The sequence below is a fragment of the Dendrobates tinctorius genome, unplaced genomic scaffold (genome assembly GCF_039654945.1).
Source record: "Dendrobates tinctorius isolate UK_male_01 unplaced genomic scaffold, ASM3965494v1 ptg000538l, whole genome shotgun sequence".
NCBI lineage: Eukaryota > Metazoa > Chordata > Amphibia > Anura > Dendrobatidae > Dendrobates > Dendrobates tinctorius.
Genome location: NW_027362197.1, coordinates 82,566 through 99,247, shown reverse-complemented (window position 1 = coordinate 99,247; position 16,682 = coordinate 82,566). Strand labels below are relative to the sequence as shown.

General features: G+C 59.2%; 1 protein-coding gene across 2 annotated transcripts in view; it reads left to right on the top strand.

Moving 5' to 3' along the window:
* The first annotated feature begins 850 nt into the window (after window positions 1-850).
* Window positions 851-16,682, top strand: part of DRC7 (dynein regulatory complex subunit 7) — an 86,207-nt gene continuing 70,375 nt past the window's right edge. The window contains exons 1-3 of one of the 2 annotated variants that reach the window (XM_073565090.1): window positions 851-922; window positions 6,481-6,541; window positions 8,389-8,560. In XM_073565090.1, the coding sequence (XP_073421191.1) occupies window positions 6,486-6,541; window positions 8,389-8,560 (228 nt within the window). In that variant the 5' untranslated portion in view covers window positions 851-922; window positions 6,481-6,485. Of the gene's footprint in view, window positions 923-6,480; window positions 6,542-8,388; window positions 8,561-11,462; window positions 16,602-16,682 lie in introns of those variants that run through there. The other variant, XM_073565091.1, reaches the window with a different exon arrangement.

Below are 16,682 nucleotides of genomic sequence, written 5' to 3'. Positions count from 1 at the left end.
CCCTGTACAGCCCCCACCACACACAGACCCCCAGCATCATCCCCTTCCCTGTACAGTCCCCACCACACACAGATCCCCAGCATCACCCCCTTCCCTGTACAGCCCCCACCACACACAGACCCCCAGCATCACCCCCTTTCCCTGTACAGCCCCCACCACACACAGATCCCCAGCATCACCCCCTTCCCTGTACAGCCCCCACCACACACAGACCCCCAGCATCATCCCCTTCCCTGTACAGCCCCCACCACACACAGACCCCCAGCATCACCCCCTTCCCTGTACAGCCCTCACCACACACAGACCCCCAGCATCACCCCCTTCCCTGTACAGCCCCCACCACACACAGACCCCCAGCATCATCCCCTTCCCTGTACAGCCCCCACCACACACAGACCCCCAGCATCACCCCCTTCCCTGTACAGCCCCCACCACACACAGACCCCCAGCATCATCCCCTTCCCTGTACAGCCCCCACCACACACAGACCCCCAGCATCACCCCCTTCCCTGTACAGCCCCCACCACACACAGACCCCCAGCATCATCCCCTTCCCTGTACAGCCCCCACCACACACAGACCCCCAGCATCACCCCCTTCCCTGTACAGCCCCCACCACACACAGACCCCCAGTATCATCCCCTTCCCTGTACAGCCCCCACCACACACAGACCCCCAGCATCATCCCCTTCCCTGTACAGCCCTCACCACACACAGATCCGCTGTTCCTTGTGCAGCCCCGCCCTCTCCTCTGAGATCTACCCGCCAATTGGTCACATCGGCATGACGTCACCAGTCCTCCTCTAGCCACGTGACTGAGCCTCTACCATTGGATAATCACGATACGGGGGCGGAGCCGTAATTCCTGTGCGTTGCTTGGACACCAGACGCGTTGAGGGAAACACAGAACCCGCAGCGGCAGGTGAGAAAGCAGACCCCCCATCATCACTGCCACCCCCCCATCATCAGTGCCACCCCCCATCATCACTGCCACCCCCCCATCATCAGTGCCACCCCCCATCATCACTGCCACCCCCCCATCATCAGTGCCACCCCCATCATCAGTGCCACCCCCCCATCATCAGTGCCACCCCCCATCATCAGTGCCACCCCCATGAGTGCCACCCCCCATCATCAGTGCCATCCCCCATCATCAGTGCCACCCCCCATCATCAGTGCCATCCCCCCATCATCAGTGCCACCCCCATCATCAGTGCCACCCCCCCATCATCAGTGCCACCCCCCATCATCAGTGCCACCCCCCATCATCAGTGCCATCCCCCATCATCACTGCCACCCCCCCATCATCAGTGCCACCCCCCATCATCAGTGCCACCCCCCCATCATCACTGCCACCCCCCCATCATCAGTGCCACCCCCATCATCAGTGCCACCCCCCCATCATCAGTGCCACCCCCCATCATCAGTGCCACCCCCATCAGTGCCACCCCCCATCATCAGTGCCACCCCCCATCATCAGTGCCATCCCCCATCATCAGTGCCACCCCCCCATCATCAGTGCCACCCCCATCATCAGTGCCACCCCCCCATCATCAGTGCCACCCCCCATCATCAGTGCCACCCCCATCAGTGCCACCCCCCATCATCAGTGCCACCCCCCATCATCAGTGCCATCCCCCATCATCAGTGCCACCCCCCCATCATCAGTGCCATCCCCCATCATCAGTGCCACCCCCCATCATCAGTGCCACCCCCCCATCATCAGTGCCACCCCCCATCAGTGCCACCCCCCCATCATCAGTGCCACCCCCCCATCATCAGTGCCACCCCCCATCATCAGTGCCACCCCCCGATCATCAGTGCCACCCCCCCATCATCAGTGCCACCCCCCATCATCAGTGCCACCCCCCATCATCAGTGCCACCCCCCATCATCAGTGCCATCCCCCATCATCAGTGCCACCCCCCATCATCAGTGCCACCCCCCGATCATCAGTGCCATCCCCCATCATCAGTGCCATCCCCCATCATCAGTGCCATCCCCCATCATCAGTGCCACCCCCCCATCATCAATCCCACCCCCCATCATCAGTGCCACCCCCCATCATCAGTGCCACCCCCCATCATCAGTGCCACCCCCCCATCAGTGCCACCCCCCATCATCAGTGCCACCCCCCATCATCAGTGCCACCCCCCCATCAGTGCCACCCCCCATCATCAGTGCCACCCCCCATCATCAGTGCCATCCCCCATCATCAGTGCCACCCCCCCATCATCAGTGCCACCCCCATCATCAGTGCCACCCCCCATCATTAGTGCCACCCCCCGATCATCAGTGCCACCCCCCATCATCAGTGCCACCCCCATCATCAGTGCCACACCCCGATCATCAGTGCCACCCCCCACCATCACTGCCACCCCCCACCATCACTGCCACACCCCGATCATCAGTGCCACCCCCCACCATCACTGCCACCCCCCACCATCACTGCCACCCCCATCATCAGTGCCACCCCCCATCATCAGTGCCACCCCCATCAGTGCTACCCCCCATCATCAGTGCCACCCCCCATCATCAGTGCTACCCCCCATCATCCGTGCCACCCCCATCATCAGTGCCACACCCCGATCATCAGTGCCACCCCCCACCATCACTGCCACCCCCCACCATCACTGCCACCCCCACCATCACTGCCACCCCCATCATCAGTGCCACCCCCCATCATCAGTGCCACCCCCCATCCTCAGTGCCACCCCCCATCCTCAGTGCCACCCCCCATCATCAGTGCTACCCCCCATCATCAGTGCCACCCCCCATCATCAGTGCTACCCCCCCATCATCAGTGCCACCCCCCGATCATCAGTGCCACCCCCATCATCACTGCCACCCCCCACCATCACTGCCACCCCCCACCATCACTGCCACCCCCATCATCAGTGCTACACCCATCATCACTGCCACCCCCCATCATCAGTGCCACCCCCATCATCAGTGCTACATCCCATCATCACTGCCACCCCCCATCATCAGTGCCACCCCCCATCATCAGTGCCACCCCCATCGTCAGTGCCCCCCATCATCAGTGCCACCCCATCATCAGTGCTACACCCCATTATCGCTGCCACCCCCATCATCAGTGCTACACCCCATCATCACTGCCACCCCCCACCATCACTGCCACCCCCATCATCAGTGCTACACCCCATCATCACTGCCACACCCCATCAGTGCCACCCCCATCATCAGTGCTACACCCCATCATCAGTGCCACCCCCATCATCAGTGCCCCCCATCATCAGTGCTACACCCCATTATCGCTGCTACACCCCATCATCAGTGCTACACACCATCATCACTGCCACCCCCCATTATCACTGCCACCCCCATCATCACTGCCACCCCCCACCATCACTGCCACCCCCATCATCAGTGCTACACCCCATCATCACTGCCACCCCCCATCATCAGTGCTACACCCCATCATCACTGCCACCCCCATCATTACTGCCACCCCCCATCATCACTGCCACCCCCATCATCACTGCCACCCCCCACCATCACTGCCACCCCCATCATCAGTGCTACACCCCATCATCACTGCCACCCCCATCATCAGTGCTACACCCCATCATCACTGCCACCCCCCATCATCAGTGCCACCCCCATCATCAGTGCCACCCCCCATCATCAGTGCCATCCCCCCATCATCAGTGCCACCCCCATCATCAGTGCCACCCCCCCATCATCAGTGCCACCCCCCATCATCAGTGCCACCCCCCATCATCAGTGCCATCCCCCATCATCACTGCCACCCCCCCATCATCAGTGCCACCCCCCATCATCAGTGCCACCCCCCATCATCACTGCCACCCCCCATCATCACTGCCACCCCCCCATCATCAGTGCCACCCCCATCATCAGTGCCACCCCCCCATCATCAGTGCCACCCCCCATCATCAGTGCCACCCCCATCAGTGCCACCCCCCATCATCAGTGCCACCCCCCATCATCAGTGCCATCCCCCATCATCAGTGCCACCCCCCATCATCAGTGCCACCCCCCCATCATCAGTGCCACCCCCATCATCAGTGCCACCCCCCCATCATCAGTGCCACCCCCCATCATCAGTGCCACCCCCCATCATCAGTGCCACCCCCCATCATCAGTGCCACCCCCCCATCATCAGTGCCACCCCCATCATCAGTGCCACCCCCCATCATCAGTGCCATCCCCCATCATCAGTGCCACCCCCCATCATCAGTGCCACCCCCCGATCATCAGTGCCATCCCCCATCATCAGTGCCATCCCCCATCATCAGTGCCATCCCCCATCATCAGTGCCATCCCCCATCATCAGTGCCACCCCCCCATCATCAATCCCACCCCCCATCATCAGTGCCACCCCCCATCATCAGTGCCACCCCCCATCATCAGTGCCACCCCCCCATCAGTGCCACCCCCCATCATCAGTGCCACCCCCCCATCAGTGCCACCCCCCATCATCAGTGCCACCCCCCATCATCAGTGCCATCCCCCATCATCAGTGCCACCCCCCATCATCAGTGCCACCCCCATCATCAGTGCCACCCCCCGATCATCAGTGCCACCCCCCATCATCAGTGCCACCCCCATCATCAGTGCCACACCCCGATCATCAGTGCCACCCCCCACCATCACTGCCACCCCCCACCATCACTGCCACACCCCGATCATCAGTGCCACCCCCCACCATCACTGCCACCCCCCACCATCACTGCCACCCCCATCATCAGTGCCACCCCCCATCATCAGTGCCACCCCCATCAGTGCTACCCCCCATCATCAGTGCCACCCCCCATCATCAGTGCTACCCCCCATCATCCGTGCCACCCCCATCATCAGTGCCACACCCCGATCATCAGTGCCACCCCCCACCATCACTGCCACCCCCCACCATCACTGCCACCCCCACCATCACTGCCACCCCCATCATCAGTGCCACCCCCCATCATCAGTGCCACCCCCCATCCTCAGTGCCACCCCCCATCCTCAGTGCCACCCCCCATCATCAGTGCTACCCCCCATCATCAGTGCCACCCCCCATCATCAGTGCTACCCCCCCATCATCAGTGCCACCCCCCGATCATCAGTGCCACCCCCATCATCACTGCCACCCCCCACCATCACTGCCACCCCCCACCATCACTGCCACCCCCATCATCAGTGCTACACCCATCATCACTGCCACCCCCCATCATCAGTGCCACCCCCATCATCAGTGCTACATCCCATCATCACTGCCACCCCCCATCATCAGTGCCACCCCCCATCATCAGTGCCACCCCCATCGTCAGTGCCCCCCATCATCAGTGCCACCCCATCATCAGTGCTACACCCCATTATCGCTGCCACCCCCATCATCAGTGCTACACCCCATCATCACTGCCACCCCCCACCATCACTGCCACCCCCATCATCAGTGCTACACCCCATCATCACTGCCACACCCCATCAGTGCCACCCCCATCATCAGTGCTACACCCCATCATCAGTGCCACCCCCATCATCAGTGCCCCCCATCATCAGTGCTACACCCCATTATCGCTGCTACACCCCATCATCACTGCTACACCCCATCATCAGTGCTACACACCATCATCACTGCCACCCCCCATTATCACTGCCACCCCCATCATCACTGCCACCCCCCACCATCACTGCCACCCCCATCATCAGTGCTACACCCCATCATCACTGCCACCCCCCATCATCAGTGCTACACCCCATCATCACTGCCACCCCCATCATTACTGCCACCCCCCATCATCACTGCCACCCCCATCATCACTGCCACCCCCCACCATCACTGCCACCCCCATCATCAGTGCTACACCCCATCATCACTGCCACCCCCATCATCAGTGCTACACCCCATCATCACTGCCACCCCCCATCATCAGTGCCACCCCCATCATCAGTGCCCCCCATCATCAGTGCCACCCCCATCATCAGTGCTACACCCCATTATCGCTGCTACACCCCATCATCACTGCTACACCCCATCATCAGTGCTACACACCATCATCAGTGCCACCCCCATCATCAGTGCCACCCCCCATCATCAGTGCCACTCCCCACCATCACTGCCACCCCCCACCATCACTGCCACCCCACATCATCAGTGCCACACCCCATCATCACTGCTACACCCCATCATCAGTGCCACCCCCCACCATCATTGCCACCCCCCATCATCAGTGCCACCCCATCATCAGTGCCACCCCCCACCATCAGTGCCACTCCCCATCATCAGTGCCACACCCCATCATCACTGCTACACCCCATCATCAGTGCTACACACCATCATCAGTGCCACCCCCCACCATCAGTGCCACCCCCCATCATCAGTGCCACCCCCATCATCAGTGCCACTCCCCACCATCAGTGCCACCCCCCATCATCAGTGCTACACCCCACCAGTGCTACACCCCATCATCACAGTCACCCCCACCATCATAAACTGGTGTTGTCCTCATACAGGTGTCATGGAGGCTGTGGAGGAGGTGGATGAGCGCAGTCAGGAGGGGGCCAATATCTCCCGGTGAGTCACTACCGTGCACTGATGGGGGATATAAGGGAAGACCGTGCACTGACGGGGGGCATACGGAGGAGGACCGTGCACTGACGGGGGGGCATACGGAGGAGGACCGTGCACTGACGGGGGGGCATACGGAGGAGGACCGTGCACTGATGGGGGATAAGGGGGAGGACCGTGCACTGAGGGGGGGGCATACGGAGGATCGTGAACTGACGGGGGGGCATACGGAGGAGGGCCGTGCACTGACGGGGGCATACGGAGGGCCGTGCACTGACGGGGGGCATACGGAGGAGGACCGTGCACTGACGCGGGGCATACGGAGGAGGACCGTGCACTGACGGGGGGCATACGGAGGAGGACCGTGCACTGACGGGGGGCATACGGAGGAGGACCGTGCACTGACGGGGGGCATACGGAGGAGGACCGTGCACTGACGGGGGGCATACGGAGGAGGACCGTGCACTGATGGGGGATAAGGGGGAGGACCGTGCACTGAGGGGGGGGCATACGGAGGACCGTGCACTGACGGGGGGCATACGGAGGAGGGCCGTGCACTGACAGGGGGCATACGGAGGAGGACCGTGCACTGATGGGGGATAAGGGGGAGGACCGTGCACTGAGGGGGGGGCATACGGAGGACCGTGCACTGACGGGGGGCATACGGAGGAGGGCCGTGCACTGACAGGGGGCATACGGAGGAGGACCGTGCACTGATGGGGGGCATACGGAGGAGGGCCGTGCACTGATGGGGGATATAGGGGGAGGACTGTGCACTAAAGGGGGGGATACGGAGGAGGACCGTGCACTGACGGGGGGCATACGGAGGAGGGCCGTGCACTGACGGGGGGCATACGGAGGAGGACCGTGCACTGATGGGGGATATAGGGGGAGGACTGTGCACTAAAGGGGGGGATACGGAGGAGGACCGTGCACTGACGGGGGGCATACGGAGGAGGGCCGTGCACTGACGGGGGATAAGGGGGAGGACTGTGCACTAAAGGGGGGCATACGGAGGAGGACCATGCACTGACGGGGGGCATACGGAGGAGGACCGTGCACTGACGGGGAATAAGGGGGAGGACCGTGCACTGACGGGGGACATACGGAGGAGGACCGTGCACTGATGGGGGATATAGGGGGAGGACTGTGCACTAAAGGGGGGATACGGAGGAGGACCGTGCACTGACGGGGGCATACGGAGGAGGACCGTGCACTGACGGGGGGCATACGGAGGAGGACCGTGCACTGACGGGGGATAAGGGGGAGGACCGTGCACTGAGGGGGGATAAGGGGGAGGACCGTGCACTGACGGGGGGCATACGGAGGAGGACCGTGCACTGACGGGGGGCATACGGAGGAGGACCGTGCACTGACGGGGAATAAGGGGGAGGACCGTGCACTGACGGGGGATATAGGGGGAGGACTGTGCACTAAAGGGGGGATACGGAGGAGGACCGTGCACTGACGGGGGCATACGGAGGAGGACCGTGCACTGACGGGGGATAAGGGGGAGGACCGTGCACTGAGGGGGGATAAGGGGGAGGACTGTGCACTGACGGGGGGCATACGGAGGAGGACCGTGCACTGACGGGGGGCATACGGAGGAGGACCGTGCACTGACGGGGGGCATACGGAGGAGGACCGTGCACTGACGGGGGGCATACGGAGGAGGACCGTGCACTGATGGGGGGCATATGGAGGAGGACCGTGCACTGACGGGGGGCATACGGAGGAGGACCGTGCACTGACGGGGGGGCATACGGAGGAGGACCGTGCACTGACGGGGGGCATACGGAGGAGGACCGTGCACTGATGGGGGGCATACTTATCTTGTGCTCCATTTACTGCAGAGGCTGGGCCCCTTTCGTGGACGTTTCATCATTTCCATCTTCCTACACCCACAACTCTCCTGAGGAGCAGATGCTGCTGGACCTGGCAGAAAACTTCTGTCGACAGTACGCGCTCCTCTATCCCCGCCGGAAGCCACTCTTCATTTCCCCACAGAACGAGTGCGGCGTGCAGGTGAGTGCGAGTGACCCCCCGCAAGAATGATGGACGGGTGCGGTCTTGTGGAGTGTGAGATGGGGACGTGCCGTCTTGTGGAGTGTGAGATGGGGACGTGCCGTCTTGTGGAGTGTGAGATGGGGACGTGCCGTCTTGTGGAGTGTGAGATGGGGACGTGCGGTCTTGTGGAGTGTGAGACGGGGACGTGCCGTCTTGTGCTGTGTGAGACGGGGACGTGCCGTCTTGTGGTGTGTGAGACGGGGACGTGCCGTCTTGTGGTGTGTGAGACGGGGACGTACCGTCTTGTGCTGTGTGAGACGGGGACGTGCCGTCTTGTGGAGTGTGAGACGGGGACGTGCCGTCTTGTGCTGTGTGAGACGGGGACGTGCCGTCTTGTGGAGTGTGAGACGGGGACGTGCCGTCTTGTGGAGTGTGAGACGGGGACGTGCCGTCTTGTGGAGTGTGAGACGGGGACGTGCCGTCTTGTGCTGTGTGAGACGGGGACGTGCCGTCTTGTGCTGTGTGAGACGGGGACGTGCCGTCTTGTGCTGTGTGAGACGGGGACGTGCCGTCTTGTGCTGTGTGAGACGGGGACGTGCGGTCTTGTGGTGTGTGAGACGGGGACGTGCGGTCTTGTGGTGTGTGAGACGTGGACGTGCCGTCTTGTGCTGTGTGAGACGGGGACCTGCCGTCTTGTGGTGTGTGAGACGGGGACGTGCCGTCTTGTGCTGTGTGAGACGGGGACCTGCCGTCTTGTGGTGTGTGAGACGGGGACGCGCCGTCTTGTGGTGTGTGAGACGGGGACGCGCCGCCTTGTGGTGTGTGAGATGGGACGTGCCGCCTTGTGGTGTGTGAGACGGGGACGTGCCGCCTTGTGGTGTGTGAGACGGGGACGTGCCGCCTTGTGGTGTGTGAGACGGGGACGTGCCATCTTGTGTGTGAGACGTGGACGTGCCGTCTTGTGGTGTGTGAGATGGGGACGTGCCGTCTTGTGGTGTGTGAGATGTGGACGTGCCGTCTTGTGCTGTGTGAGATGGGGACGTGCCGTCTTGTGCTGTGTGAGATGGGGACGTGCCGTCTTGTGCTGTGTGAGATGGGGACGTGCCGTCTTGTGGTGTGTGAGATGGGGACGTGCCGTCTTGTGGTGTGTGAGATGGGGACGTGCCGTCTTGTGGTGTGTGAGATGGGGACGTGCCGTCTTGTGGTGTGTGAGATGGGGACGTGCCGTCTTGTGGTGTGTGAGATGCGGCGTGCCGTCTTGTGGAGTGTGAGATGGGGACGCGCCGTCTTGTGGTGTGTGAGATGGGGACGTGCCGTCTTGTGGAGTGTGAGATGGGGACGTGCCGTCTTGTGCTGTGTGAGATGCGGACGTGCAGTCTTGTGGAGTGTGAGATGGGGACGTGCCGTCTTGTGGAGTGTGAGATGGGGACGTGCCGTCTTGTGGAGTGTGAGATGGGGACGTGCCGTCTTGTGCTGTGTGAGATGCGGACGCGCCGTCTTGTGGAGTGAGATGGGGACGCGCCGTCTTGTTGTGTGTGAGATGGGGACGCGCCGTCTTGTGGAGTGTGAGATGGGGACGCGCCGTCTTGTGGTGTGTGAGATGGGGACGCGCCGTCTTGTGGAGTGTGAGATGGGGACGCGCCGTCTTGTGCTGTGTGAGATGCGGACGCGCCGTCTTGTGGAGTGTGAGATGGGGACGCGCCGTCTTGTGCTGTGTGAGATGGGGACGTGCCGTCTTGTGGAGTGTGAGATGGGGACGCGCCGTCTTGTGGTGTGTGAGATGGGGACGTGCCGTCTTGTGGAGTGTGAGATTGGGACGTGCCGTCTTGTGCTGTGTGAGATGGGGACGTGCCGTCTTGTGGAGTGTGAGATGGGGACGTGCCGTCTTGTGGAGTGTGAGATGGGGACGTGCCGTCTTGTGGAGTGTGAGATGGGGACGTGCCGTCTTGTGCTGTGTGAGATGGGGACGTGCCGTCTTGTGGAGTGTGAGATGCGGACGTGCCGTCTTGTGGAGTGTGAGATGGGGACGTGCCGTCTTGTGGAGTGTGAGATGGGGACGTGCCGTCTTGTGCTGTGTGAGATGGGGACGTGCCGTCTTGTGCTGTGTGAGATGGGGACGTGCCGTCTTGTGCTGTGTGAGATGGGGACGTGCCGTCTTGTGCTGTGTGAGATGGGGTCGTGCCGTCTTGTGGTGTGTGAGATGGGGACGTGCCGTCTTGTGGAGTGTGAGATTGGGACGTGCCGTCTTGTGCTGTGTGAGATGGGGACGTGCCGTCTTGTGGAGTGTGAGATGGGGACGTGCCGTCTTGTGGAGTGTGAGATGGGGACGTGCCGTCTTGTGGAGTGTGAGATTGGGACGTGCCGTCTTGTGGTGTGTGAGATGGGGACGTGCCGTCTTGTGGAGTGTGAGATTGGGACGTGCCGTCTTGTGGAGTGTGAGATGCGGACGTGCGGTCTTGTGGAGTGTGAGATGGGGACGTGCCGTCTTGTGCTGTGTGAGATGGGGACGTGCCGTCTTGTGCTGTGTGAGATGGGGACGTGCCGTCTTGTGCTGTGTGAGATGGGGACGTGCCGTCTTGTGCTGTGTGAGATGGGGACGTGCCGTCTTGTGGAGTGTGAGATGGGGACGTGCCGTCTTGTGCTGTGTGAGATGGGGTCGTGCCGTCTTGTGCTGTGTGAGATGCGGACGTGCCGTCTTGTGGAGTGTGAGATGGGGTCGCGCCGTCTTGTGGTGTGTGAGATGGGGACGTGCCGTCTTGTGGAGTGTGAGATGGGGACGCACCGTCTTGTGCTGTGTGAGATGCGGACGTGCCGTCTTGTGGAGTGTGAGATGGGGACGTGCCGTCTTGTGGAGTGTGAGATGGGGACGTGCCGTCTTGTGGAGTGTGAGATGGGGACGCACAGTCTTGTGCTGTGTGAGATGCGGACGTGCCGTCTTGTGGAGTGTGAGATGGGGACGTGCCGTCTTGTGCTGTGTGAGATGCGGACGTGCCGTCTTGTGGTGTGTAATATTATTTCTATAGCCCCGTTGATTCCATGGTGCTGCACGTGAGACGGGGTTACGTACAAATTACAGGTATCACTTACAGTAAACTAACAATCACAGACTGATACAGAGGGGAGAGGACCCTGCCCTTGCGGGCTTACATGCTACAGGATGGTGGGGAAGGAGACAGTAGGTCGGGGGGTTGCAGCAGCTGCGGTGATGGTGAGGTGGTAGCTCTGGTGATGGTGAGGTGGCTGTGTGGTCATTACGGGCTGTAGACTTTTTTGAAGAGGTGGGTTTTCAGGTTCCGTTTGAAGGATCCAAATGTGGTGGATAACCGGACGTGTTGGGGCACAGAATTCCAGAGGATGGGTGATATTAGGGAGAAGTCTTGGAGGCGGTTGGGTGAGGAGCGAATAAGCGTGGAGGAGGTCTTGGGAGTTCGGAAATATACGGAGGAGAAAGGTTGTGGATGGCTTTGTAGGTCAGTGTTAGTAGTTTAAACTAGATAGGCTGAGAAATTGGGAGCCAGTGAAGTGATTTGCAAAGAGGGGAAGCAGGAGTGTAGCGAGGAGAGAGATTAATTAGTCGAGCAGAAGAGTTAAGTCCGTCCGGACTGGAGGGGTGCGAGAATGTTAAGGCCCTTTTACATTTAGCGATGCACCAGCGATCCAACCAGCGATCCGACCCGGTCAGGATCGCTGGTGCATCGCTAAATGATCGCTAGTGAGCTTTCATACAGAAAGATCTCACAGCGATGCAGCAGCGACGCAGCGCACGATACTTACCATTCACACACAGTGATCCTGCGTCCTCCCGCCCGCGTCCAGCGTCGCTCGTCGTCACAGTAGGAAGTCTCAGCAGGAAGCGCCCGACGAGAAATGGAGCCGGACATTCTCGCGCGATCAGCGATGGACAGCGGGGGAGCCGGTCGCTGGTAAGTATCACACATAGCGATATCGCTAGCAATATCGCTATAACGTCACAAAACCAGTGACGTTTTAGCGATATTGCTAGCGATATCGCTTAGTGTAAAACCCCCTTTAGAAGGTAGGCCACAGAGGATGATGTTGCAGTAGTTGAGGCGGGTGTGCACAAGCATTTTGGTAGATTGAGGGTTGAGGAAAGGCCAGTTCTGGAAATATTTTGGAGCTGGAGGTGACAGGAGGTGGCGAGAGCTTGGATGTACGGTTTGAAGGACAGGGCAGAGTCAAGGGTTACTCCAAGGCAACGGATTACCGGGACAGGGGAAAGTGTGAATTAATTTATTGTGATAGATAGATCAGGTAGGGAAGGTTTGCGAGATGGAGGAAAGATAATTAGTTCAGATTTGTCCACATTGAGTTTGAGGAAGCAAGAGGAGGAGGATATGGGTGATAGCCACTTCGGGATTCTGGACAGTAGAGAGGTGACGTCTGGGCCAGAGAGGTAGATCTGAGTGTCATCAGCATACAGAAGCCATAGGACTTCATGAGTAGTCCCAGGCCAAGGGTATAGATTGAAAAGAGAAGGGGTCCTAGGACAGAGCCTTGAGGTACATCAACAGAGAGCGGGCGAGATGAAGAGGTAGTATGGGAGCAAGAAACGCTGAATGTGCAGTTGGTAAGGTATGAGGAGATCCAGGATAGGGCGAGGTCTTTGACACAAAACGAGTAGAGGATCTGTAGTAGGAGGCAGTGGTCAACTGTGTCGAAGGCAGAGGACAGGTCTAGAAGGAGGAGTATAGAGAATTGTTTGTTAGCTTTGGCTGTAAGTTGTTAGTAAGTTTGGTCAGGGCTGTCTCAGTGGAATGATGGGGACGGAAGCCAGATTGTAGGTTGTTGAAGAGTGAGGTAGATGCAAAGTGAGAGGAAAGTTCAGCGTGGACGTGCTCCTCAAGTAGTTTGGAAGTGAATGGGAGCAGCGATATTGGGCGATAGCTGGACATAGCGGTTGGGTCGAGGGTTGGCTTTTAGAGGATAGGTGTGATTGTGGCATGTTTGAAAGCAGACGGGAAGGTACCAGAAGTAGGTGATAGGTTGAAGAGATGGGTTAGGGATGGGATAAGTGTAGTGGTGAGGTTGATGAGGAGGTCGGATGGGGTCAAGTGCACAAGTGGTGAGGTGTGATTTGGAGAGGAGAAAATTAAGCTCCCCTTCAGTGATGTTGGATAAGGAGGTTATGGGGTTTGGGCATTGGTCTGGCATACAAAGGGATTGTGGTGGTTGGACAACAAAGACTTGCCGTGCTTGGTCTATCTTGTTTTTGAAGTGCGTGGCAAAGTCCTCGGCAGAGATTAGGGAAGTCTGAGGGGGCAGTGGTGGGTGGAGGAGGGAGTTAAAAGTATTGAACAACTGTTTGGGGTTGTGGGATAAGGAAGATACAAGGGATGTGAAGTAGGCCTGTTTAGCAGAGGTGAGGGAAGTTTTGAATGCGAGTGTTGCTTGTTTGAATGAGGTGAAGTCGTCTTGAGAATACGTTTTCTTCCAGCGCCGTTTAGCAATTCTGGATACTTGCCAAAGCTTTTTAGTGGTGTTCTTGTGCCAGGGTTGTCTATTGATTTGTTGCACTCCGCTATGCATGACAGGAGCGACTGAGTCGATGGCTGATGCGAGAGTGGCATTGTAGAAACTAGTGTCAGTGTCGTGGAGTGAAGATATGGAGGACAGGGCAGAATAGAGTCAGAGAGTGTGCGAGTGTCTAGATGTGCAACGTTTCTGCGGGGGGGGCGCATGTTGCTCGACATGGATGACAGGTGAGGAGGACAGGGATGAGAAAGTGAGTAGATGGTGGTCAGATAGAGGGGAGGTGGTGAAGTTAGGGAGCAGAGACGGGTGAAGACCAGGTCTAATGTGTGTCCGTCAGTGTGGGTGGCTGAGGAAGACCACTGGGTAAGTCCAAAGGATGAAGTAAGGGACAGGAGTTTGGAGGCTGTTGAATGAAGGGTATCAGTAGGGATGTTGAAGTCACCCATGATGGTGGTGGGAATGTCAGCAGAGAGAAAGTGAAGACGTCAGGGGGAGAATTGGTCAATAAATGCAGTGGTCGGGCACGAAGGTCGGTGTATGACGGCCATTTGGAGGTTGGAGGGGGAGTGGATGCAGACAGAGTGGACTTCAAAAGAGGGGAGGATTAGGGAGGGAAGAGGTGGGTTTGGGTTAAAGGTACAGTTGGAAGAAAGGAGAAGGCCCACTCCTCCACCGTGTGTGTTGCCAGGGCAAGGAGTGTGGGTGAAATGGAGGCCGCTGTAATATAGCGCAGCAGGGGAGGCTGTGTCAGAGGGTGTCAGCCATGTTTCGGTAAGGCCCAGGAACGAAAAATTACGAGAGGTAAAGAGGTCATGAATCACATAGAGTTTATTGCAGACGGAGCGGGCATTCCAGAGTGATCCAGAGAGAGGGAGCAGGGTGGTGCGTGTCAAGGGCACGGATTTGAAGTGGGCGAGATTTCGGGTGTTGATATTGGGTTGGGAGTGATAGGAGAGGGTAGTAATGGGAGGTATGAGCTGTGGGGGTCCAGGATTGGGAGATATGTCGCCAGTGTCACGCTTGCGCCTTGGCTGAATGGAGCGAACTGGGGAGTTGTGGCCCCCACTGTGCCACAAACCAGACTACCCTGGAAGGGGCGAGACTACGACAGCTACCGCTGTCTTCACTGGAGCCTCTGATGGTGAGGTCAGGTTTGTGCGGCAGATAGCTGTCGGGTGCCACTCCAGGGTGGTGTCTGGCTGTGGCTGCTGGTCCCACTCGGGGACAAGTCACATTGACAGAAGCTATAGACAGGCAGTCAGGTAGACACGACAGGCACGGCTGAGATACTGGGCAAGAAGGCATGGCTTGGAGACACAGGGCAAGCGGGCACGGCTTGGAGACACAGGACAGGTGGGCACGGCTTGGAGACACAGGACAGGCGTGCACGGCTTGAGACACAGGACAGACTGGCGTGGTATGAGAAGGGACAGGTAGGGACCTGTTCACACAGCAGGTGTAGGCAGGAGGGAGTGGTGTATGTTGGAACAGGATTGGGACCTGTTCACACAGGAGGTGCAGGTATGGATATAGGCAGGAGTGCGGAGTAGGCCGAGCCGCAGGAGTCCGGGGTAGGCGGAGCCGCAGGAGTGCGGAATAGAGCTGAACCACAAGGTCTGTGGAGAAACTGCAGCAAGAAGTTCTGCAGCAGCAGAGAAGACAGAGCTGCAAGGGTGCAGATGCACAGACGGAGCTGCAAGGGTGCAGATGCAGACGGAGCTGCAAGGGTGCAGATGCAGACGGAGCTGCAAGGGTGCAGATGCAGACGGAGCTGCAAGGGTGCAGATGCAGAGACGGAGCTGCAAGGGTGCAGATGCACAGACGGAGCTGCAAGGGTGCAGATGCACAGACGGAGCTGCAAGGGTGCAGATGCACAGACGAAGCTGCAAGGGTGCAGATGCACAGACGAAGCTGCAAGGGTGCAGATGCACAGACGGAGCTGCAAGGGTGCAGATGCACAGACGGAACTGCAAGGGTGCAGATGCACAGCCGGAGCTGCAAGGGTGCAGATGCACAGCCGGAGCTGCAAGGGTGCAGATGCACAGACGGAGCTGCAAGGGAGCAGATGCACAGACGGAGCTGCAAGGGTGCAGATGCACAGACAGGGAGGACACAAGGAAAGACACAGCAGGGAAAGAAGCCACAGACAAGGAGAAATGGAGACTAAGGTAGGACAGAGTACAGACAAGGTACTGGGACCAAGACTCAAGGGCCAGGATATTCAGCCTCCTGGCAGGCAGACAAGGTATGAGGCAAGACAAGAAGTATTCCTCCAGAGAAGGAGGAAATACACAGGACAGGGCCTGGCTAGCTCAGCAGCAAGATACTAACTGAGATTAGACATTGCTCAGGCAATGTTTCAGTGGGTGTGGCGGAACTAAATAGTCAAGGGCTCTAGGTGATTGGTCAGGGACAGATTAGGCAGGTGCACCCTGACTGCATAAGAACCAGAGAGTTCTGGCGCCGCCTCCCTATACACACATCGCTTGGAAGCATACAGGAGAGCAGAGGCACAGAGCACAGGGCTGGCAACAGACAGAACTCACAGCATGGCCCGGAGCAGTGAGTAAGTTGGTGTGCGGGGGATGGGAGGCCATGCAGTGATGCCAGCAGGGTTGTAACAGCCAGCAGTGAGGAGAAGCAGCGA